We start from the raw sequence: 26382 nt of genomic DNA, 5'->3' as shown, positions 1-26382 counted from the left end.
GTCAGTCAATATATCGAGTTTAAAACATACTGCAGTCTGCATTTCAAATTCCCAGCGTATAGATGAGAGTGCTGCTTTAGAAAGTTGTAGTTGTAGAAAGTAAACTTTTTGCTAAATTACCAAAAACCAGAAGACATGACCTCAGTCAGTGATGAAATATAACTAAGTGCATTTACTCCAGCACAGTACTTAAATACACATAAAGGCAACTGCATTTCAATAATGTACTTTTTACTCCACTCCATTTACAGCCATTGTGATTTTTCAGATTAAGACTTCACATTAATAAATATAGGTGTAAAAAATATGCTGCATTGTAACATATTTTACTACTCATACATTCATAAATCAGCAGTATTAATCAAATGCTGTATTATATTAATAATATGTCACTTAAATTGAGCCATTTTCCCCACTGTGTGCTTTTATTTTTGATACTTTAACACAACACTTCTATACTTTTACAAAAGTAATGTTCTCAATACAAAAATTTTACTTTAGATCGACTGTTTTCATAGTGTTGTATTGCTACTTTTACCTAGGTAGAAGACATACTGTAAATACCTTTCCACCACTGACCTCAGTGTACTTAATGGTAACGACAAGCCTGCTTTGACTACCAGCAATAAAATATTTTTTAGTTCATCATCTGCGTCAAGTTAATGCTCTGGAAAATGGATGGCCTTAATATTGTGATCACCTGTGCAATCTAATGCAGACCTGACACCTTTTACTACTGAACTGTTATACAGTGTATTGTTCTGTTTATGCTGACACCGTGTCAGACAGAGGTTGAGTCAGTGGTGTTCATGCTATTTTGTTACACACCACATAAACACATTATGACTCACTGGTACCTTGTCTGAGGATTGACTGCATTACATTTTGCAGGTTTACCTAAAGCAGCACTCTACTGATTTTGCAGAGTCACTTTACTGTACCAGTCACAGGGAGTAAAAAGCCTCTGAAGGTGTTAGATAACATCTGTGGTCACTCTGCGGGAGCCTTGTCAAGTGTGAGAAAATGACTCGACTGATATCACTTAAGTAATTTACTGTCTGCAGAGGAACAAATTCAGTGTCAAAATATTGTGCTTCAACTACAACACATAGCCTGTATTATAAACTGGGTGTGGGAAGTTTGAAAGACATAGACCGGAAACTATAGTAATTAAGTTGCATTATGGGAAGTGTAGGATCCAGTACTTCTGAGCCTGACCCATAGGAGGGGTGAGATAGGCTACTGCTTTACCTCAGTGAATGTTTTAAATACATATCTCTCTCCACCACCAGCAGTGGTGAGGGAAGAACTCAATCCTTTTCTCAAGTTAAAGTACTAAAACAACACATTAAAAATACTCCTATACAAGTAAAAGTCCTGTATTGACAATGTTACTGAAGAAAAACTATGTAAGTATAATCAGAAAAAAATTACATAAAGTATGAAAAGTACTAAATGAAGAAAAATGTCCCTTGTGACTGTTATGCTATTGCATAATATATAATTTGATTATTATTACTCATGCATTCACATATACAATGTTTGTTTTGTCCAGTCACTAGTATAAAATTCAATATGATTAAACATAAAAATTATTAAAAAGAAAAGCAATATTTCTTCACATTTGTAAAGCTAGAACCATGAAATGTTTTAAATGAAAAATGACGGAAACCATCGAAATAGTTCCTGATTACTTTTCAGTTAATTGACTAATTATTTCAGCTGTTCCTGTATAAACTGTTGAGGAGTTAAATTTTTGGTTTAATTTTGTAAACTCTTCATATGGTTTCTGTGCAAAAATCTTAATGTGAAATTCAGAGCACACGTGTTGACTGGACACGGTTCTCGTCGTGGAGATGGCTGAGTCAGCAGCTAGCAGCTAATAGTGCTAACAGCCCTAAACAACAGCAACTGTGCTGACAGAGCTAACGGTGTTAACCAGGGGGAAACTGGAGAGTGGGCCCTAAGACGCCATTCCATTGTTGGCTGTAACCACCGTATGACCATAAAGTGGCGGTAATGAGCTAGCCAGATACTCGCATACACTAACATGCAAGCTCGGCTGGACCAGTTTACTATTAACAAATCACACAGACACTCAGATTGTAAAGTAACTAAAGCTGTCAGACAAATGTAGTGGAATAAAAAGTACAATATTTCCCGCTAAAATGTAGTGGAGTATAATTTCAAGGCGGCATGAAAAAAAACTCTCAAGTAAAGTACAAGTACTTTAAATGTGCACTGAAGCACAGTACTTGAGTAAATATACTTAGTTACATTCCACCACTGACTACCAGTGAACATTTTTTTGTGATTTAACCTCTTATGTATGTGTGTTTCTTTGAAGAAAACTTTTATTCCAGAGAGAATAAACACATCAATCTGTAAATGTCAAAGAAAGCACAAACCATTGTGATCATTCTGTACTGACATTACATGTGCTGTTATGATGAACAACAGCATCATCGCTGTACCCGTGATCACACTGAATGATTCCCAGTGATACAATAACTAACTGTCAGTAATTAAATCGAGTGATGAATGGATTATAGGTGAATGATTAATGTGATCTCTCTGTCGCAGATTGTTTTGCTCGTGTGCGGCGGTACATAGTGACCAAGATGGGGGAGGACTGGATATTCCTGGTTCTCCTGGGGCTGACTATGGCTCTGGTCAGCTGGAGTATGGACTACGCCAGTGCCAAGAGTCTGCAAGGTACCACGGGCCAAAGCCTTGGAAATTATTACTGTCAAATCAGTACAAGATTTTGTCTGTAATTATTCAAACTGTTTTATGTCCTCTTCTCCCTCGCTGTTGTTTTTCTGTCTTTCAGCCTACAAGTGGATACACGGGGAGCTTAAGGGCAACGTGGCGCTCCAGTACCTCGCCTGGGTTACGTATCCCATGATCCTTGTCATGTTCGCCTCGCTCTTTTGTCACCTGGTTTCCCCGCAGGCCATCGGTAAGCTCTCCATCACCTGTCAGCCTGTCTTATCCTCTCTCAGCACCTGTTTCTTTTTACCTCTTTTCACCTCCTACTGTCTGTTTTCCTGCTGCAAGAGAGTGGCATTATAACCACTCTTTATTTATTAACTGCACCCACCATCCTTAAGTCTCCATCACCATTCTTCCTTGCTTTATTTTTTATGCCCCCATACTGGCAATAGCCATGTGGCCGGAGGCATTATGTTTACAGGTTGTCCATCTGTCTCAATCTTGGGAACACAATATCTCAAGAATGCCTTAATTCACAAACGTCCACTTGGACTCAAGGATGAACTGATTAGATTCTGGTGGTCAAAGGTCAAGGTCACTGTGACCTTTCATCTGTCTTATTCTTGTAAACGCGATATCTCAAGAAGGCACACTCACTCCGACCTCGTCACATATTGACATTTGGTCATGGATCTTCCACGTCCAGGTACAACGTGAAAGGTACCCTGGGTGCTTTGGTTGTTGACGTTCTGGGACGCTATGTGAAGTTCTGCCTGTTACATGCATTGTCTTCTTTCAAAATACACTTGCGTTTTCACAGGAAATTTACCGTTTACAAACAGTGTCTGTCAAAATAAACAGACAACGTCACTACAACAACACAAATTGACTTTTTTTTTCCTCCAACAACTAATGCAATGCTATTCCCCCTGACGCCGCAGAGTGCTGTTAAACGACGACCAGTCACAAATCATGCCGACATCAAAAGATGGCTTATTTTTGTCAGTGTCTGACGCCGCAGGTCACTGCCCAAGTGCTGGATTTTAACGACTTTGGAGTGAGACAGGGTTGGGACAAACATCCACTTAGTCTTAATGATGAATTAATATGATTTTGGTGATCAAAGGTCACTATGACCTCAAAAAACACATTTTTGGGCATAACTCAAAAGTTCATATATTAACTGTGACAAAAATTTCACACAGACGTCTAATAGGATAAAATGAATTACATTTTTTATCTAAAGGTCAAGGTCAGCTTCACTGTTACATCATTATGTTCTGCAAAATGAAACGAACTGTCCATTTTTCAACATCATAACTCAGGAACAGAAGGGGAGTGTGTTGAGACACTGAATTGGTGACACTAATTTTGGGGGCTCACCTTGAAACTGTGCTGATTGTTTAGATCTTCTGTGCTATCGGGTTGAAGATTAGTGTGAAGCATCCGTGTTTTAGGATTTGTAGCTACTTTGCAGCAACATCTATATTTGAAGCATTGGTAACTGTCATGGTTATCTTTTTTTTTTTTAACAGGTTCTGGTATTCCTGAGCTGAAAACCATCCTGAGAGGTGTAGTGCTGAAGGAGTATCTGACCCTGAAAGCCTTCGTAGCTAAAGTTGTCGGGCTGACTGCAGGCCTGGGAAGTGGCATGCCAGTAGGCAAAGAGGTAAAGAAAGCCCCTTTCATTCAACACACTCGTCAGAAAAAGTGTTGGCATTGGACGTTTCTGCAAAACATGGATATGTTACATTTTTACATTATTATGTAGGGGATATGTTTAAACTTTATGTTCCTTTGCATTTCAACAAAGCTGCAGTTAACCACTTGGTTATGGTTAGGAAAAAATCATATTTTGCCTTAAAATACCCACTTTTGGTGGCACTGGAAACACAGCACTGTCTCAGTAAGACAACTAGTTTTCATGGCACAATCTCGGTGGAAAAACAGTGATGGGTTGCAAAAAATACTCTTTTGGCTAAAAAATTGCTGGAAACACACCAGCAGATCGCTAAACACAACCAGTTTTGTTGTTTGTTAGTCTTGAGCAGTCTGCATCTTCTCACCTCGGTGTTGTGCCGTCCACCATCCCCTCCACCTCCCAGTGACATAGTCAGCTCATGTACTATGTCACTTTAAGAAAGCTGGCATGAAACGTACACATGTTCACAGAAACGTACAATGCCAACATTTTTTCTGGTGACTTGGCTGTTTCGTGTCTTTACTCTGTGTTGTCCTCTGTATCTATCACCATCGACCATCCATTGATCCAACATAACTATCATCATCCCCCTTCCTCTTTTTTCCCTCTCTCCATCACTCTATCTGCTCTTTTCCCAAGCTTGTAGGATAATAAATCATCTTCTGTCATGTTTTTCCTCTCTCTCCTCTCTCATGGGATTGAAGCAAATTATTCCTCAGCACAGGAGTACATTCATTTTCCCCCGTTACAGTAGCAGGGCAACTGTCACATCCAGCAATTATAAAGTGATGTATCTGTTGTGATTCAACATGTCCCAGTTCGGACTCCCTGTTTTACAGACAACAGTCAGTGTCCGGGTAAATAACATTACATAACGCTCATCTGTGTCATTTCATGTCATTTCCAGGGTCCATTTGTCCACATCGCCAGTATCTGTGCCGCAGTGCTGAGTCGATTCATGTCCATCTTCTCTGGAGTCTATGAGGTAAGCCGAGGCCCTGATTGAATCAGACTACATTACCCATAATCCCAATCACCTCACTGACCACAGTTAATGTGTGTGGAATGCAGTTTTTCCATGATAACTTGCTTTGATGTTGTCTTTGGTATAATTACAGGGTTCCCACATGCAGGTCCTTAAAAATCTTTATTTTCAGATTTGAGAAAATCACAACTTCATCGCCAGAATAAATGTTGGCACTGTATATTTCTGCAAATCACAGATGTGTGATATCACATTTGTGCGTTATTATGTGGCTGATATGCTGCTCCTGACCAGGCTCAAGGAGTCTGTCAGTTGGTCGAGATATCTCAACTGTTTGACGGATTATCTTAAATTTTTTGCAGAAATTCATGCTCACAAAATTGTTTTTGCACATTGTATTTATCTGACAATCAGCATTTCAGCCGATTCTAAGTTAAACTAAGTTGACAAAAACTGTAACATTAGATCTGCTAAATAACCGTAGACTGTAAAGAAGTAATGGACGTAGCCAAAGTGACGTCACCAATTAGTTTGTGGACCCCTGTTTTGAATTTTTGTAACCAGAAGTGATCATACTTTGATGAGAGAGTGGAGCTGAGGAGCAGCAAGGGGTTGATCTGACTCATATAGACTGTGGTGACACCTCACAGACAGCCCGTCACTCAAACTGGCCCCGCCCTTAAAGGCATACTATGCAGGATTTTCCCTAAAAAAACATAAAAGCACACAATAATCAGACTCACACAAAAGTAATTCCTCTCAATTATCACTTAGGTCCCACAAGCAGTGTGTGTTGGTGTCTGTATCTGCAGAGAACCCGTCCTCTGTCTGTATTTCCTCATTTTCTTCTTATTTTGCTTTGTTTGGGACGTTTCTGGATGACAGCTTTTGGGTAATGGTTTGTAGCCCCCAGCCAATAGCAGCATGATGTTGGGACATCATGTAAACATAGCAGTTATGCTGGGTTCACACTGGACATGGAAGCACCCTGATTTGTTATTTGTCGCGCAGTCACCTGGCCGTTCACAACAGAAACACATTGCTCTGCACCGGTCAGCAAGTGATTCTGTTCTCTGCTCTGTTCAAGCTGTGTCTTGGTCTGCTTCTGTATGTGTGTCTCTCTGTATGTGCTTGTGTGTGTTTAAGTGAGTGGTTCTGCTTGCCTCTTTCTCTCTGTTTAGACACAACTGACAAACACATTGAAGCGTGAGATGCATCCTCAATCATTTATCATATTTAATACACAACTAATATCGTTTACAGTACTTTTCAGTGTGTTTTCTTGCCAGATTTGTTCACAGCTCATGGAAAAATTAGACCAGATGCTGGAACTATTGCTGCATATCACGAGCCAGCCAAAGTGCTCAGTGCTGCACCGCGCCGCGTCCAATGTAAACAGCCCAATCGCTTAACGAAAGCAAGCATGCAGCACTTCCACGTCCAATGTGAACCAAGCGTTACACTGCTGTCTCCATCTCTCTCCTCTGCTCTGTGGATGCAAGCTGTAGGTCCGTGCGTCTGTTTGATTGAGCCACACACACACAGAGCAGAGAAGCCAAGCGGACAGGATGAAGCATGTGCTTCAGCTGAATTCACACAAAACTGGCAATGCAGCAGCTTCTTGCAAGGAGGTGTGGAGATTTGGGCGTGTTTATTTGCACTTTAGCACATTACATCCATGAAATGAAATGAAAATAATGTTATGTTTCTTTAATTCACTGAGCAGCTCCCTCTCTTAAATGACAAATCCTGCATAGTATGCCTTTAATTATGCGTAAATTTAAGCTTTAATAAAATATAAAACGGTGAGTAACATAGAAATTCACCCCCTGCAAAGTTGTCATGAATGTTGAAATTATCTCTACATACTAAAACCGTTTTTTATTCCAGGCTGTAAACATGTTTATTTCTGCTGTAAAGTTGAGCATTTTAACATGGGGTCTATGAGGTTTGACTCACTTATGGAGCCAGCCTCAAGTGGTCATTTAAGGAACTGCAGTTCTTGCCACTTCTGCATCGGCATTATTTTTTAGCCCTGCAGGTTGCTGCTTGTAAACCATTATCATTGTGTATGTTAGCATGCTGATGTTAGCATTTAGCTCAAAGCACTACTGTTAGCCTACTGTATGTACAGTTTCACAGAGCTGCATGGCTGCAGACTCTTAGTCTCGATTTAAAACTGATTGGATGACCTTGTAAATATTATACATAGTCCTTCTGTTCTTTCACTTTTTAATGATTTTTGTCCTCATAGTTTCACTTGACAAGGTCTTACATTTCAATAGCGTTGGCCAAGCATGCCGATTTATGCTTAAATTTGATGAAGAGAAAGTGGGAACCCTGTGACTGTTGTCCTCTCCCATCTGTCTCTCCCCGCCCAGCTCACGCCCTCCCCTCCCTGTTCCTCTTGTGTCTTTGTTTTGGCTCGCCCCCTCGCACCTCGTCTGTGTTTGTGTCTCACTGTATTAATAGTGTGATGGCAATGTCTGGCATGTGTATTAACAGTGACCTCCCATATCCCTGTCTCCCTCTTTCGCTGCTCCCTCTATCTCCACCTCCCCTCTGCTTTCTCATTCATCCCCGCTCGTCTGTGACCCTTAACCTCAGAATGGCACCCATAACCAGGACCTGTTGGTGTGTGCGTGTGCTGTGGGAGTGGCCACCTGTTTCGCTGCCCCCGTGGGAGGCAAGTCCCCCGCCAAGGCCTCGCTCAGGCACAGGTCTCCAGTCTCCGGTCAGCTTTATCCTCCTGAAATAACATCAGCAACACAACTGTGGAGGTTAAATCTGACCTCAGACCAGTACCCTGTGTTATTATGATGAATACAACTGAATGAATATTCAAACATGTGGATCAACCTGTCAGTAATACTGTAGATGGGCCAGGGATTGTAAGGGTCTGTCTACTTTAAAGGAATAGTTCAGCATTTTGGGAGATACACTTACGACAAGATCCACACAGCTGGAGCCTATCCCAGCTGACATTGGGCGAGAGTTAGGGTACACCCTGGACAGGTCACCAGACTATCGCAGGGCATGTTGAGTATTATAATTCCACAAAATCTGGTTTAGTTGTTATTACCTGACACGCTTAGGCCTCCATACTTAATATGTGGAACATTTGATACTCAGTTTCTGTACCCCTACATTCACTTTTCGGGGTACCTCACCTATAGGGGTGTCTCCTGCTTTGGCTCTCCCCTTTTGCTGTTGTGCTCCGTGGGAGAGGAATAAATGGAGATCGCCTCCTAGGATATCCACAGGGCATCTTTATATCTACACACAAACATCACTAGAGTTCACCGGTTACATACAGACCCTACGCGGTAGCCTACATGGCCTACGCCTTTGTGAGCATTTATACTTGTGAGGTGGTGAGTCTGTGTCACTACACCTCCAAAACACTAGTCGGCGATGGCGTGTTTGTGAAGTGCTGTAAAGTTTGGTTGATTCAAATCACACCCAAAACACACACTAAACATCGCTTAATACAGTTTCTAACACAAATACACAAATCAGCTTCATTATAACAGTATAGCAGTGTTCACAGATAAAGCATGTGTCTTTTGCTGGACACATTTTCCCCACAAATACAACATGCTAACGTTATTAGTGCAAGTCTAAAGCATTTTACATTGTATAAATTAGCCTACTGATGAGCAGACATTTCCTCTTCTCATATAAAACCAGAACAACAGCAACATTTAACAAAGGTAACGTTACAAGATCCGGCTTCATTACAACTCACAAAGTTCACTGACAAAACAACTGTCTGATACTAAACATGTTTTCCAAACAAGTACAACATGCTAACGTTATTAGCACAAGCCTATGGCATTTTACATTGTATAAATTAACCTAGCAGCTAGTGAACTTCTCCTTCTCTCACATAAAACCAGGGACAACAGCAACATTTATAACATTACAGAATTCAGCTCCATTATAGCTCACAAAGTTCACTGACAAAACAACTGTCTTATGCTAAACACATTTTCCAAACAAGTATGCTAACGTTATTAGCACAATTGTATAGATTAGCCTAGCGACGTGCGGAGATTTCCTCTGCTCATATGAATCCTGAAGTATAAATCACTGAAGGATAAATCACACACAAGACTTAAAATGCTATTTTTGTTGGAGGCCTTATTGTCTTCACAATTTATTGTTTCTTATCTGTGAAATTAAAGCAAATCAACTTTCATCAAGCTACAGTGTAAGGTACGACGTAGGCTCTACGCCGACTCAGAGCCTACATCATAGGCGTACGAATTGAGGCAGAAGTATAAATCCCGCATTATTCGAGAAAGGAAAACAAATTCCTGTATTTCCCAAAATGTCAAACTATTCCCTTGAAAATGACCTCAGACCAGTGTCTGGCGTCAGTGAATGAATACTTGTGCAGATTAACTTGCAACACATGAGCCTTGAATTATACGGTTCCTTCTGCTATCAGGCCTTTTCTGCATCACAGCCCCTTTTTTTAATAAATCAAAGATAAAAAGAATAAATTCTTAATATATTCATAATAAGCTCTCCGGTTTTACTGTATAGAATCATATAATTCAAGGTCATAAATGAATTGAAACATTTCGTGTCTGCTACATTTAATTTTCAGTCTGCAATCAGTTGCAGGGATTTGTCTCAAAGGACGATGTGACCACTCGGTTTGTTTCCTGATTGCCTCCCCTAACTCTGATTACTCTCTTTGGCATGTGCGTCCTCTCCTTTATATTCTCCTGATGTGTTTTTTCCTCCTTATTTATTACTTTTATAAACCACACTCCAGTGAGCATTATTTATTCACTTTATTCCATTTTGCTTTCCCTCTGTCAATTCTCCCCCCGTTGTTCCCCCGTCCTGTCCTCTCCACCTTGATCTTTTATTCTCTCTTTATCCAACTCACTCTCCTGTCTTTCTGTCTACGCTCTCGTTCCTCGTCACCTTCATTTTCCCCCTTCATCATCTCACGCCTTTCATCCCTCGTTGTCACTCTCAACTCTTTATTTCCCTCTTGTTTTTTTTCCCTCTCTGTTTTCTGTGTCAGTAGAACCCTTATGGTTACACAGATATTCTGACTGTTGGCTGTGCCGTGGGGGTGGGATGCTGTTTCGGCACTCCTCTAGGAGGTACTGTACAACTTGCACACGGCCTCATACAACCAAAACTACTGCACCAAACATCCCCCTGCACTGGATCAATACTATACCAGCTGAGATGAGTCAGAAGCACAGGGTGTCGAAAATTAGCCAGTATTGAAAGTTAGCAGATTTTTTAAATTTTCTTTGTTAAAATCTTACCTGATTTAATGTAGAATTTTTTTTACTATTATTATAGTCTGTATTTTATTCAAGATCTCTGAAAGCTTCTTGTCTAGAGACAGAATGTAAGAGTATAGCCAGACCCATCCTGGATTATTTTTGAGATCAATATCAATTATAATATTTTTTTTACATAAATGCATGACATAGAAAAGCCTTTTTGATAAAGATCCCTTAAATTTATTGTGAACGAGATACATACTGAGCCAAGATGAATTTTTCAGTGCTCCCTGGTGGCAAAAATTGTAATGCCCATAATTATGGTTTCTTAATTATTATTTCTAACATTGCACAAAAGTCTACAAAACATCCCTCAATGTGCAAAAGCCAAAAAAACATTAAAGGTATACTATGCAGGAATTGTTGTAACAACTGTTAAACCAGGTGAGAGTGGACTCGAACACACTATTTTGGAGACAGTTCAGGAAAAATAACACAGTCTTTATTTGTCAAAAGGTCGGTTTGGAACACAGAAGGAGTATCAGCAAACAAATCTCATAGGGATGAGGCAGAGGCAGGGTCAGTCAGGCTATATAAAAAAAGTGCACTGAAAGAAAACAAGACACACACACTCTGGTGAGGGGAAGGATAACGAGACACAGGTGAGGCTAATCAGGGCGGGACAGACAATCAGACGCAGGTGAAGTCATCAAAAGGAAGAGAAACACACAGGGGCAGGAAGTGAAGTGATCTGAAACAAGAGATGTGAGTTTCAGAGTAAAACAGGAAACAATATGAATGAATGAAATAAAAAACATAACCTGAGAAACTTGAGCTGTGACAATTGTTGGTTACTGTCTGTAAATAATATCGCAGGCGAAAGTGAAAGTGAAAGCCAACCCCAGATTCACTTTCTTTTGCTATATTTGCATAGGGATTTTTTGGCCTTGTGTCAGCGATTTTTGTAGTTCCTCTTGGATTTGTGCTGCTTACATTCTGGCACCTGGTCCCTACTTTATTAGTCCCTGATCAGACAGAGCACATATTCCAGGTTGCAAAATCTGAGGTGCACCTTATTGATCAGATTTTTGTAGCTATTTTAGTGTAAAGCAAACTTACACATACCTTAAAATCTGCATTCAAAACAGAAAGGCAAAGGGCACCTGCTCTGGCTCTGATTGAGGGTGAGAGATTGTTCCTAAGTAATACGTTGGTCAGAGAGAAACGGTGATCCATTTGGGTATATGAGACCCTCAGGAAGAGAGGAAATCACATGGAGTACCACCAGCTGGTCCGGGAGCTTTGCCTGGATGAGGGTCAGTTCAATAAAGTTAGCATAAAGCGTTAGTATAAAGCAAACCACGTACGGTTTTATCGCCACCACAAAGGCCTGTCTCTCAATTAATCTGATTGGACACTGAGAAAAAATGGTAATGCATGATGGCATGTAGTGCACTCCTGCAAAAACATTAGGTGCAGAGAGCGGAGACACAAGGCGCTAAAGCAACGAGCAAAACACTTCGCTTTCGTTGAAAACCACTACAAAAATCTGCCCCAGTCAGTCACACTCTGTCTGATCAGGGCCTCATAGAGTCATCACCTCACCTGCATGCTGTGCCCAAGACCATCAAGGACGCAAAAACAAGAAGAAAATAAGAAAATACAGGCAGAGGACAGAGTCTCTGCAGATATATACACCACAACACACTACGAGTGGGTCATAAGCGGAGATAGAGAGGGATTACTTCTGTTTGAGTCTTTAAATTGTTTTATTTTTAGGTAAATCCTGCATAGTATACCTTTAGGTAGCTCGTTTTCAATCAACACAGAAAGAGAAAATACAGTAATTACACATTGTTGGTCCTGAAATACCATTTTTCCATTTTTGTCTTCAGTTCAGCTGTTTTCATCTTGTTCATAATAATTTTTCTGATGTTTATTTTATTGCTCTACATGCTGATTATGCCCGTGTGTGTGTGTGTGTGTGTGTGTGTGTGTGTGTGTGTGTGTTTTTGTGTTTGATTGAGTTATAGTGTGTGTGTGTTCGCTCCCTGTGGTTCTCCTGTTGTGTATAATTACACCCTCAGCTTCAAGTGTTTTTGGACTCATTCTGCTTATTTAACTAATTTCTGTCTCTGTCTGTCTCTCTGTCTCCCCCTTCCCTGTTCCTCTCACACTCCTCTCCTCCTCCTCTCTTATTTCTCACACTGTCCATCCTATTTAATCCCTCCTCTCGCTCTCTGTCCGTCCTCCCCTCTCCCCCCCTTCACCACCACCAGGGGTGTTGTTCAGTATTGAGGTCACGTCTACCTACTTTGCGGTGAGGAATTACTGGCGGGGATATTTTGCTGCCACATTCAGCGCCTTCATATTCAGGGTGCTCTCTGTTTGGAACAAGGATGCTGGTGAGAAGCAGAGCAGACACACACTTACACACACACACCCACACATACACTTACACACGCAGTTGTAAAAGACTGCTGAGCTGGCGCTTTATGGAAAGCAGCTGACTGTGACAGCTAAGTAATATTTGCTTCTTTAGATAAACCAGAAATGTTTCAAGTCATCACCTACAGAATATTTCACAATCCAGCAGCACCATAGGAGGAAAATACTCACAACATGCCTTTAAATCCCCACACCCTATCTCTGCCTTTATTTAATTTATTATGTCAACTTTTGGCAGTTTAATAATGAATGTTTTCTGAATGTGAAGTGTTATATATGAGATAAAACTCACAGAAGGAAGTCTGTTGGATTGTTTCTTAAATTCAAACTCTTATTCAACCAGACAGTCATCTAATATTCATCTTCCCAAGCATCTTTCAAGCAGAGGTCAGATGTCAAATTTAATTTCTGACAGTTTATATTAATGTTTTCCAAAAAAGTAGTTTTATAAAGACGATACATGTCACTGAGGGAAAGACGGAGCTCTCATCAGCTGTGGTTTTCTTTTTAGTCACAGCAGGCGGTGAGAAGGCTCTGATACATCCACTGTACTCTGCTCAGCACCCACCAGACAAAGTTAGCGACTAGCGGGTGAACACATTGGAGCATTTAGCAGCTAAAGAGCCAGATATTTCCCTCAGGAGGTTGGTGGAGACCCAAATAGAGTTAAAAGAGTTAATATTTAATAGTGATTCATTAGATGTACACTAGCACCACTCCAATGGAATGATAATAAGTACAGTGTTGCCCCGAGTTTGTTAATCTGTTCACCATATCAAATCAAATGATAACAGTATGTCAGAGTTGCGTTCACAGCTTGTATGCACTGCCCTCTGAGTAACCAAAAAATGAGTTATGCAGTTTTAACCATTCAGAATCAAATGGTCCAAACACAAAAAAATGTTGTAGTGGTGGATTTCTACTCTAAATGCACTCATAAATCAATTAAAAATGATAAAAAATATTTCACTGTGTGTTCTTTTTCTGTTTATTGTAATGGTTGGAGAGTCTGAAAGCAAGTGGCCATCTAATAGGTGGTGCAAGATGACAGCAATCGTAGATCTTGACATCCTAGAAAAGTTATGTAAATTGGAATGGATAGGGGATCTGAACGGGTTAGGTTAAAGTAATTATTTTCCCATCCTGCACACCGTTAATCCATGACATTTTTATGTCCCTTCTTATTGAACGCAGAAATGAGAGATTGTTTGGTGTTCATAATTTTCTTTGTTACATTTTTCTTTTCTTTTTCTCTCAGTCACAATCACAGCTCTCTTCAAAACTAACTTCAGGATGGATTTCCCCTTTGACCTTCAGGAGCTGCCTGCATTCGCAATAATAGGGTGAATACATGTGTGTGCGCATTGCGCAATGATACTGTATGTGTCTTTCTATCTCCTGTGTGTGTGTGTGTGTGTGTGTGTGTATATATCTATTTGTCTGCAGCTAATCTCAAATACTACTTGACTAATCAGCCTAATATTTTGTGTACACATCTATGACTGTATCCTCAAGACCCGAAAAAACCTGGATATGTTATACTGTCAGTAACTGCTGACTGCTCACTTCTCTCAACCAGCTGGTGAGGGCTGCAAGTTTTCCACAAGTCAGTTTGACTAAAAACAACAAGTCTTCACGTCTGTTGCAGGAATCATTTTGGCCTGTTGTCGTGGCTCAAATACTGACATCCACAGAAAAGTTTGGTCTTATTTTGAACCAGAGCATCTGCAGATAAATTCCATCCATGTTATGATTTTCTAAAGTCCAGCAGGATATGAGATAAATACATCCCATAGATTTTGATAATCACTAGGTAATGGATACCAAAATGGCGCCTTTTCAGTCCAGTGGAGTTGCATCTGTGAAAAATGTTCTCTAGCTCCTAGGTTTACGTCCATGTTATGTGGCCCACTGAGTATGCACAGTAGTGTTTCTCCCGCTGGCCCTGCCCACGTGTTCCTGCTCATCTCATAGACTTAAGGAAAGTTTCACAAATATAAAAACACCATGGCTCAAAAATTCAGAATAGAAAGATTCATAATTAGCCTTGTTTGCATTCTGAGGTGTCCTGTCAACAGTTTTACAGACGTGTCTTTTACAATAGTACTTTAATGCCGCAAGTGGCCACTGGGAAAGCTGAGCAGCGTTCCTGTGAGGGACAAAACCACTGGGCACAGCTCTCTGCGGTCCGGCTGCAATGCAATTTTGTTGAGTCATACCAGGAGCATTCCAGAAGTGGAGAGTTTTGCCTTTGTAGACCTACAGATTTTGTTAATCTGGTCATTTTTTCTTGATATTCATGTTTCTACTATAAGTAGGCTAAGAAAATCGGCTATGTAATTTCCTACTTTTTGTGTTGTAGCCCACGCCAAAATTAATACAGTTTAAAGTCCAGTAATGCTATGACTTAGTCAGCAACAGTTCGGAGGCCTATTTTCTCAGCTGCTTGGAGCTTCTGAAACATGTCTACTTGAATTACAAGAATTGTCTCAGGTGGCTGTGATCAGCCTGCAGAGATGGGCACTCTAGTGTAGCGCACTTGTCTAGTTGTATCTACTTTTGGTCTGATATATATTTATATATAAATAGCCATACCAATTATGCGTTGTCCCCAAGAAAAATCACGTCCATACAGTATCTAATGGTAGCTGCTAGGGGAGCAGTAAGAGCAAGATGTTTTTTCTCATGTTTCAGGATCTCTTGTGGCTTCCTGGGGGCGTTCTTCGTCTACCTGAACCGACAGGTGGTTCTTTTCATGAGGAGACCGACAGCGCTCACACGCTTCCTAACGAAACAGTGAGATCCTGACACACACACACACACACACACACACACACACACACACACACACACATAGAGGAGCATGCACTCCCTACTGCTGTGGATTAATGTGGCACTCGGCTCTTAAACCACAGTGATGCTGGTAGCAAACACTGTTCCCATGAACTCCAACCATTTGTGCATTCAAATCCAATTCCTCCTAATGTATCTCAGCTCCACTCTCTGAACTCATCAGTCTCACAACACTGGCCAGGACAGCAGCAAAGCCTTAACAACCTTTCAGCCAGTTATTCACTCAATGTGGAGATTCACTTATCCTGTGGGACTCAACAGTCAGGGAACATTAGTCTCCACCATTAGAGAGAGGCGAGCAGCAGCGCCAGGAGAGCTGTACAATCAGTGGTGGTACACACTCGTCGTGCTGAGACAGTCATTTCTGTTACAAGCATCACTTATTTCGCCATGTTGTTGGTGTCTAAGAATACCTTCCTGTTAATGGCTGTGTTTGTTTGTGTTTGTGTGTGTACACGCAGTCGGCTGATCTATCCAGGTGCAGTGACGCTGATCATCGCCACCCTCACGTTTCCCCCTGGCTTTGGACAGTTTATGGCTGGAGAGGTTAGACTGAATCAATCTCACACTCTCTGACTTCTTTTTGATGTGTGTGCATTAATATTTATGAAATTTTTTTTAAAGTAGGTCGGTGGGGTCTGCTGTGAGTGGTTTTGTCATGTTACGCTCAATGTGGAGCTCATCTGAATTTTATGGGGAACTTAAAGGGGAACTCCACCAAGACACATCAAAGTCTGTTTACAGGTCTTGGGGGTCGTACATCTGCGTCCATGAACAAAGTTGTATAGAATCGCTTGTGGCTCCAGAGGGAGCTCCAATGATGTCACTATAAGACCGAAAATGAAAAAAATCTCAGGATGTGGAGTCAGAGAGAAGCTGTACATCTTGACATTAAATCTTACAGCGTTTTTTGTTTCCATGGCTGCACCCCTCCTTTATATTATGCTAACAGCATGTATTCAAACATTGTATTATTTGCTTGTTTTTCATTTTCTTTGTATAAGTATTTAGATTTTTGATAATGTATCTGGAAGCGGATCATACCGTAGGTGTTGTATATTTTTTGTCTGACTACTTGCAGGGCACAAAGGTCAGCAAACATAAAATATTTGGAGCCTAAAATCTTAAGATAACATCAATAACATTTGGATCTCTTTTTCCTCATAGTGAATCAAAAAGTCACATTTACAGCAAAGTTCTCAATCCATCCATGTCCACATGGTTAGAAAATGTCAGACATGTACAGATAAGAGAAAATCTGCTGCATGGAACCACCACGAAGGGCTGTGTCTGATGGTGTCATGTCCCTCTGGCCATGCGGAAACTTGCGACCCTGGCAAATGTGTCAGGCATAAATCAAGCATAACAGTGTGCAGACCTTCTTTGTTCCCTGTGGTAAAGTTTTTACACCTTAAGAACCGAGGACAACCAGGGCCGGAGCAAGTGGCAACCTCCAACGCCGAAAAATGAAGCCAACACAGAAGTGCCAAAAACTGCAGTTCCTCTAATGGCCACTTGAGGCTGCATCCAGAAGCCAGTCATAGACCCCCATGTTAAATTGCCCAACTGTACAGCAGAAATAAACATGTTTACAGCCTGATACAAAAAACGCCTTTGGTGTCTTTAGCCAATTTCCCAGCTCATGGCAGAATGTAAACTCACCCGTTTACATTTTAATTAGACTTAAAGTTATGTATAATTAAGGGCAGGCTACTTTGATTACAGTGTCCTTCTCACTCCTCCACAGCACCAGCCTCTCGCCCAGATATATAATTTCTGGCTCCAAAACCCAAGACGGCAACGGTCAAAATACCGAAATTGAGGCTTCATAATGGGAGTCCACAAAACAATAGATGACGTCATGGTAGCTACGTCCATTATTTTTACAGTCTGTGGGCTGGAGGCATGTTTGCAGATTGTCCCTCCATTTGTCCGTGAGTCTGTACATCCCATTCTCATGATATCTCAGGAATGGCTTGTCACAACTGTCCGCTTGGACTCAGCAATGAACTGACGAGGTATAAGCAGTCAAAGGTCACTGTGACCTTGCAAATCATGTTTTGGGTTTTAACTCAAGAATTCCCACAATAATTATCACAACATTTCACACAGATTTCTAATAGGATAAAATGATGAATTGGTGACATTTTATATCCAAAAGGTCAAAGGTCAACTTCACTGTAACATTATAATGTTTTCTGGCCATTAGTCAACACCATAACTCTTGAACAGAAGGGGAGACATTTGGTTAGATACTGAATTGGTGACACTAATCTTGGGTGCCCACCTTGAAAATGTGCTGACTGTATAGATCTTCTGTGCTGAGTTGAAGACGTGTGTGAAGCATCCATGTTTTCAAATGTGTAGCTTTGCAGCAACATCCAGATTTGAAGTTTACTGTCATGGCTACATATGAGTCTGGACAGACATGGATGCAAACTGTAACTTAACTGGTTGGCAGAGGCGAACAACCACAAGCCCTGTCTGACTGCTTGACCATGCCGTCAACAGGATGTAATCAGCTCTGTGTTAAGTTCATATATACCTTCATCTGTCATGTTGGTCATTTGCCTGATGAAAACAAAATTGCAAAATGTTGCCTTTTTTCAGTTCAATAAAGTTTTAGGAGCTTTTTGCTTGACTGAATCTGTCATCCTGCACCCTGCCTTATTAAACCATGTGATGTGCACACCATTCAGTGTGTTTCTGTGTGTCTGTCCCTTCTGGCAGCTGATGCCCAGAGAGTGTATCAACTCCTTGTTTGATAATTTCACCTGGACCAAAATCTCAGGATCTCCTGCTCCGCCCGGCCTGGGTCGCTCAGCTGCGTGGCTCCATCCACATGTCAGCGTCTTTGTCATCCTCCTCCTCTTCTGTGTCATGAAGGTATATCTCCCTCCTGCTGTGTACAGTAGCTGAAATATACTGTATGTGATAGCATGAAACCCCCCCCTGGGACTGGTCTGGATCCCACCTTGATCCTGTTTTTGTGTTGCAGTTCTGGATGTCAGCAGTTTCCACCACGATGCCCATCCCCTCGGGTGCCTTTATGCCAGTGTTCATATTAGGTAAGAGGATTTTGTAATGCGAGCGCGGTATCTCCTGCTGAGCTTCAGTTCAATTTGTCTTCACCAGCGTGTCTTATCTCTCTCCTCAAGGAGCTGCTTTCGGCCGCCTCGTAGGGGAGATCATGGCCACTCTTTTCCCAAATGGAATCCTGTTTGATGGGATAGTCTACCGCATCCTGCCGGGAGGTTACGCCGTCATTGGTCAGTCTGCTAACCTTGGTGCTATGCTCTGGGTCCAAAAGGCCCTGAGACTTATTGAAGAAAAAAATGCCTTGAATTAATGACTTTGAAAGTGCTTGATATTCTTAACATTCAAATATGGCACCCCATCAAAAACATCACCCAGTTCAAATATGCTGATGTAGCAGCAGTTTAGAAAGAGTTTCACCATTTTCTCTTGACTTGGTAACATCTTTAGTCAAAATGAGGCCTCTATGCGACTTTGTAATCTCACTTTAAAACATTTAAAACTCCAGAAAATAAATGTCAAACTGAAAAGTGAATAGCTTTTACCTTAACTGGAGGTTATAATCAGTATGTTTTTAACTCTTTTTGCCCACCATGTGCTTGGACAGGCTCCAGTGCCTCTAACAGTCCACAGGATATGAAAGGTTATAAAATATATGGATGTGATAGATGGATATTTTTACTTTACGTTTTGATTTCTGCCTCCCAAAGAACCACAACATTGTTAAAATTGAGCATTGCATTAGCTCAGGCAGGCCACAGTGTCAAGCTCAGCTCACATCCCAGCTACATCAGCTGATCTCAAACAGCATCACATGATTCCTTTCTATGCAACCAATTGGCACTGTCAGATATTTGTTGTTTTCCTGTAAGACTCAGATGTCAGATCACTACAGCTTATGTCAAGACAATATGTATAGTTTGCAATACTGCAGCACAGGCTTATGAATTTACGATAGTGGTGTACCACTCACAAACTGTAGGCGCATCAAATTGCAAAAATATCAATTCTTGCATAATGTTGCTTTAAAATGTCTATTTTACCATATTATAAAAAATCACAGAGACACTGTTTGTAGGGTACAGAGGACTCAGATGGAGGAGTAATAATAGAGGAATAATACTTAAACCCTACACATATCCTGCACTCTGCTTTCTACCAGGTGCGGCAGCAATGACGGGAGCCGTCACTCACACAGTTTCCACTGCGGTAATCTGCTTCGAGCTGACAGGTCAAATCTCTCACATCCTGCCCATGATGGTGGCGGTCATCCTTGCAAACATGGTGGCACAGGGTTTGCAGCCTTCTCTCTACGACTCCATCATCCAGGTGAAGAAGCTGCCCTACCTGCCTGAGCTGGCCCTCGGGCACATCAGGTAAAGTTTAAGAATCCTAATTTCCTGTGTCTCTGTTTTCTACACAGCTGCCACTGTAAGGCAGAGAGTAATTCTTGTTGTATCTCTGCATCTACAGCAAGTACAACATCTTTGTGGAGGACATCATGGTGCGTAAAGTGAATTTTCTGTCTTCTCAATCCACCTATCGGGAACTGAACCATCTGCTGGAGACCTCGACTCTGAAAACCATCCCCCTGGTGGACTCTAAAGGTAGGGTGAAATACATCATCATGTTGGGCATTAATGCTTCCTATCTTGTGCTATAGATGCAAAAAAGCGTATTTCCTTTTAACACTTCTCTCTGCAGAATCCATGATTCTTCTGGGCTCCATCGAGAGGACGGAGCTCCAAGCCGTCTTCGACTGGTGGCTCTCACCAGAGAGGCGAGTCTTTGAAAGAGGTCAGAGCTCACCAGGCCAGGGCTCCAAGGTCAGCTGGGAGTCCTTCTCCTTCGTAGATGAAGAGGCCGGAGAGGAGAATGCAAACAAGGTGGGAAAATCAAACCATAAAGTAACTTACAGGAAGTAGTTTCGCTTAAAGAAAATGTGTGAAACAGTCATCAACCATGTTGTGCTTGCAGACTGCTCCAGTACAGGAAGAATGTAACGGGCCTATACCATCTCCCAAACCTCAGGAGCCCTCCACCAACCACACAGGCTCAGGTAACACGACATTTCCACTGCACATAAAAACATGTCCGCCCATCAAATGTCACTTCCTCTCTCCTCTTACATGCGTTGCCATACTATACCCTCAGACAAGCGTAAGTTGCCATCTGTCAGGAGGACCCTTGAGAGACTCTTCTCCTCCACGTCTTTGTCAGGCCATACTGAAACTCAGGTAAGATCAACCTCACATACTCATCGCTTTGACCCCTTAAGCTCAAAGGAGCAGCACTGATCTGCTGTCGAGTTGGCAGCGACAGCTCAGACGTGGGGCATCAGTCCAACATGGCAGCTCGAGCCAACCTCACTAATGTGACGGCAGAGGCATGACATGATGCATACATACAGGAGTTGACATGTTGTGCAGTGGGTGATGCCATAAAACCACCAGGGGTCATCTTCTCATCGTCTGTGTAGCTTTTCAAACTGACTGACTGCACATCCATTTGGCCCTCGCTCTTTCTCTCCCCTTCTTCCCTCAGGAGACCACGCCCCCTCCGCTGATGGACACCATGTCCCCAGAGGAGGTACTGTACACTTATTGATTCAGCATCCAAACAGCCAACAATGAGACAACCAAACCATCCAGATCGATAATTAGAAACTCAGTATACTCTGTGTCAATCTCTCCGCTTTGTGACTGGCTGATGCAGATCAAAGCCTGGGAAGAGGAACAGCTGGATAAACCAATCGATATGGAGCAGATACGTATAGACCCCTCCCCCTTTCAGCTGGTGGAGAGGACTTCTCTGCACAAGGTGACCATGGCAACACCTGGGTGGCAGAAATAAGTCACATATTTCATAGCAGCAGATTTTTAAACAAACAGCTCAACATTTTGGGAGATTTAAGTTTTTATACTTACTTACTTATACAGATTAAACAAACAAGAGTTGTAAAATCCTGTCTGTGAGTATTACAAACTGTTGTGCAGTGTTTGAGCTTTTGATAAGTCTTTAAACACATTCATATGTTTCTCCAACTGGATTTCCTGGATAGTATCTGATTGTTTCACACATCCTCACAGATGCAGCCCCCTGTGCTGTTTAAAGAGGGCTGGTGTTTGGTCTGAGTTCTCTCTTAGAGGTGCTGATATATTGTTATAGATCCCACTGCTTTTCATGGCAAGACACGCCCGCATAGCATTCAAGCGCTAGGATTGGCCAGGCATGTTAGCGTGAGGCAGTGCAAGAGTGTCTCCATGATACTCTACAGGCCCTGGCTTGACTTTCAGCCACCTTGTTTTATCCTTAGCAGCCTTCAGCAAGCACCTATGATCCAAGCTGCACTCTGCTCCCTCGCTGGAGAACCAAAGGGAGGGCGGGAGGTTGATTGGTCCATGCCCACAGCTGAGGAACCTCCATCATCTTTCCTCCTGTCCACACACCCCTGGTGCTGTGGACTTAAACTTTTTTTTCAGGGATTTCATGCCCCGGCTCTCTTAATGTTTGTTCGCTACGACTGGACAAACAGCATTTCGCGCTCTTGCCACTTAGTAGGGCAGGACTTGCCAAGAAAAGCAGTGGGGTCCATAATAACACAGTGCTGATAGGTGGATTTTGTTGCCTTTGGACAGAGGCAGGCAAGCTGTGTCCCCCTGTTTCCAGTCTTTATGCTAAGCAAGGCTAAGCTAACTGTCTCTTGACTGCAGTTTAAATTAAGTATACAAACATTGGAGCAGTCTCAATCTTCTCTCGTTCTAAACTATCTCCCAAAATATCTGTCTATTCAGTGTTTTAAAGGAGCATTCCACCAGTTTAACACGTCAAATTCAGCCTGTGAAAACTGTTAAATAATATCTTTCAGTTTAAGTTTGAAGTTAACACATTTTTATCAGAAACCTAAAGTTACAAACTGGGGTTTGAAAAACACAGGCAGCCAGGGTCTTAATGAAAAATTTGCAGCGGTAAAAGTCAGGATGTCTCGGCTTCTGCTGTGTTTTTAAAACTGGGCCCTTTCCCATTCTCCACACTCACGGACTCATGGATTTTGAGGTGCTTTCCCGCAAAGTGCATGAGGGTTTAGGGCTTTCCCACTGTGAAAATGTCAAGTGCATGAGGACTCCCTCGCAGACGTTCTAAGCCCTTTATGTACACTTTCCATAAGTCTGCATTTCTGCAGACTCTGCGTCAGAGAATTACCCACAACTGTGACATTAGAACATGGGTTAAAATATTAAGGATTTATGATGGTCAATTGAAAAATTCATGAATTCAGAGGAATGCAAGCACAGGCTAAATTACACCACTTGTGTTTTGGCAAAAACAAGTACATTCATCGTTTGAGAATTACCTGTAAGGCAAGAGGACGTTAAAATAAAGGGCCGATGCCTGACGTGCCTTGGTCGCAAGAAGGTAAAAAGATGTAAAATAAAAAGTGCCAAACCCACAATATGTTACATGATTTGGTGTCATCCTATTTATGCCATTTCAAACCCTTGCAGTCTCTCGCGCACAAACATTCACCAGGTAACATCTCTCAAGTCCCTGAGTATAAGCTTTAAGGCCCATTAGGTGGACATTGGGATTGGGTCAGTGTCTCTTGTGAGTCCCCCAACTTATTCAATTCATAGTGCAATACTGCAGCATGTGGAAGTGTTTGTTTTCTGTCCACATGACCGTAAAGCTTTGAATCCTGAATTGTGGATTTTAAGCTGTGACTCATGTTATATTGCCGGACAAATTGTTTACGAGGCACAGTGCAGCCATGCAGGCAGAACACTGTCACACTACAATACATTTAACACTGACTGGATCATGTCCTCTCTCTCTGTCATTACTCAGACCCACACTCTGTTCTCTCTGCTGGGGCTCAGTCACGCCTATGTCACCAGCATTGGAAAGCTGGTGGGTGTCGTGGCGCTGAAAGAGGTACAGTCACATTTTTCTCTATATTTTTTTCTCTCCTGCAAGTTTTTGTCACCACTCCTGGTTTGATCCTGTAATGCAGCGTGACAGGAAGCTGTGATGATCTCATGTTGTGGGCAGTTGTGCCGTCACAGGGTGCATCATGCTTTACGCTCTGATTCATGTGGTTATTCCATTAACCGCCCTCAACTCATCTCCCCGGCTGTTCGCTTTAGTGATCCTACATTGTCACTTGAACACGTGTTTCTTTGCTTTATGTGTTTCAACCTCTCTTCTCCTCTCACAGCTACAGAAAGCTATAGAGGGCTCAACTCGCAGCGGGGTGAGGCTTCGTCCACCTCTGGCCAGCTTCAGAGACGCCAGCAGGAAAACCAAGAAGCACCAGCCTCCCTCATCCACTCCTTCCTCCCCCACTCGGGACAGAGCCCTGTGGGGGGAGGGGAGCAGGAGGGAGGGGGAGCTGGCGAGGAAGGAATCCAAGGAAGATTCCCGAGCGAAGGCGTCGTCTTCCAGGGGAGCTCCTGGTGGTGACACTGCTCCCTCCTCCCCCAACAGTGTGGGGAGCGCCAGTGGAAGCTCTGCCCCCACAAAAGGAGCTGACGATGCTTCACAGGAGCCGGCGTCCCCTTCTACCTCCTCCCCTACCTCACCTTCACCTCATGCCTCCCCTGTGTCACCCACCAGCCCTGTCCTCACACTATCCTCCCTGCAGGAGGACAGGGAGAGCGAGGAGTCAGATGAGCCTATATAGACTGGGTTTAAAGAAAAGACTTATTTTGATTTCACTCCTCTTCCTCCAGAGACAGAGCCACTGTCTGAGGAGGAGTCGGGCTCACCTGCAGCCCCCGCAGACATTCAGCTCTCAGCGAGCAGGATGAACTAGTGCACAAAGCTCCTGAAACTTGTAGTTCATGATTATTTTTCTACTCTTACAACAGTCTCACTTTTTCACTCTCGAAATCTCAGGTGCCTTCCTGTGTCTTTTGAACTGCAGACGGACAGACATCTTCAGTCCTACATATCACGAATGTTCAGTGTCCGTCCATTTCTTGGAAATGTTGAATGTAGCCGCACATCGTATATCAGCGTCTGTTAATTTCATGAAGTACCTTTGATCAAAAATTAACTGACAGCAATGAATGGTATGATAATGAAATAATATATTGATGAAAACTTAATTAATTTGACCTAGAGGTCAAAGAGATCATGCATTTAAAGTTTACTAATTGTGATTAATTTTAAATTATATCTTACATTTATCAGATATTTGCTGTATGGTAAATATTCAAATCGTTATTACCAGTCTGTGATTTTTAAAGATAATAAATACTAAAACTGTCTACTAGCTTATTTCAATTATCTACAACAAAAAAGTATATGCAATCAGAAGAAAAACTACAGTCATGTTAGCGACTGTGAGGCACAACACAGGTGATTTGAGCTAAATGCTAAAGTTAGCATGCTAACGTGTATGTTCACAGTTATAGTTTACGGTGTTAGCATGCTATTTTCTAATTAGCATTAAACACAAAGTACAGCTGAGGGTGATGGGGATGTCATTAGTTTTGCTGTGTTTACCACAGCGACAAAACGCAGCAGTACAGTGACGTGTTGGGGGCCCTGGCAAAAAAATACAACACAGGGTCTTCTGTAAAGAAAAGCTGAATCTGGCTCAACTGCTTGACCGCAATGTGATGTCATCCTGTGAGACACTGCAGTGGCCAATCAAACACATACAAGCATACATTCCTGGGAGAATGAAAACTGTATTTCTACTGTTAAGCTGTGATCACTGAGACAAAAGATAAAGTGGTTGCTGGCGTAAAAACTTTCTAGAGTTGTACATGTAAAAGCCTGTCTCAGAGAGACCACAAACATCATTATTATTTATCCTGAGTGGGGCATTAATGTATACGGGACTCCCTAAAAACTCCCTGTTCACCTGATTGGGCATGGTTTTGCAGGATGCAGCAGTGCACACTTGGGCGAGCTCCGAGACCGTCCCACCAGCCTGTGCTCTGAGTGCACATTCATACTTTATATGATAACCTGTGTGCACCTTTGTAGGAACGCAGAACAAAAATCCAGAGTTATTTTGGTCTGATAAAAAATAAGAAGTTGGACTAAGTGGCAAAGTGTGAATTTGAAATCAGTTTTTTGATGCATACCAAGTATGAAAGCATACAGGATAAAGTATTTATGTTTTCCTATCATGTGTATATTTGGTCTCACACCTATGTCCATAGGAATTGATAGTCTGTAAACTGTAATTTAATCAGTCTAAATGTACACACATTTTAGCGCAATTTAATTGTATATATTTTCCAGTGGTGCAGTGGTTAGCGTTGTTGCCTTACAGCAAGAGGGTTCCTGGTTTGAACCCGGGATGGGGGAGCCCTTCTGTGCCGAGTTTGCATGTTCTCCCCGTGTCATTGTGGGTTTTCTCCAAGTATTCC

At 42.0% G+C, this 26382-nt stretch overlaps 1 protein-coding gene across 1 annotated transcript in view; it reads left to right on the top strand.

Moving 5' to 3' along the window:
• Positions 1–25241, top strand: part of clcn1b (chloride channel, voltage-sensitive 1b) — a 37187-nt gene extending 11946 nt beyond the window's left edge. The window contains exons 5-25 of the mRNA XM_050046702.1: positions 2584–2715; positions 2834–2962; positions 4251–4384; positions 5325–5402; positions 10450–10528; positions 12940–13065; positions 14367–14451; positions 15803–15904; positions 16423–16507; positions 18692–18847; positions 18960–19029; positions 19120–19230; positions 20160–20373; positions 20471–20604; positions 20702–20883; positions 20975–21056; positions 21152–21234; positions 21542–21586; positions 21713–21817; positions 23843–23929; positions 24213–25241. Coding sequence (XP_049902659.1) covers positions 2584–2715; positions 2834–2962; positions 4251–4384; positions 5325–5402; positions 10450–10528; positions 12940–13065; positions 14367–14451; positions 15803–15904; positions 16423–16507; positions 18692–18847; positions 18960–19029; positions 19120–19230; positions 20160–20373; positions 20471–20604; positions 20702–20883; positions 20975–21056; positions 21152–21234; positions 21542–21586; positions 21713–21817; positions 23843–23929; positions 24213–24677 — 2684 coding nt within the window. The 3' untranslated portion in view covers positions 24678–25241. The remainder of the gene's footprint in view (positions 1–2583; positions 2716–2833; positions 2963–4250; positions 4385–5324; positions 5403–10449; positions 10529–12939; positions 13066–14366; positions 14452–15802; positions 15905–16422; positions 16508–18691; positions 18848–18959; positions 19030–19119; positions 19231–20159; positions 20374–20470; positions 20605–20701; positions 20884–20974; positions 21057–21151; positions 21235–21541; positions 21587–21712; positions 21818–23842; positions 23930–24212) is intronic.
• Positions 25242–26382: the final 1141 nt, after the last annotated feature.

The sequence above is a fragment of the Epinephelus moara genome, chromosome 6 (assembly GCF_006386435.1).
Source record: "Epinephelus moara isolate mb chromosome 6, YSFRI_EMoa_1.0, whole genome shotgun sequence".
Lineage (NCBI taxonomy): Eukaryota > Metazoa > Chordata > Actinopteri > Perciformes > Serranidae > Epinephelus > Epinephelus moara.
Note: the sequence above shows the minus strand (reverse complement) of the source record. Positions and strands in the feature narration are given on the sequence as shown.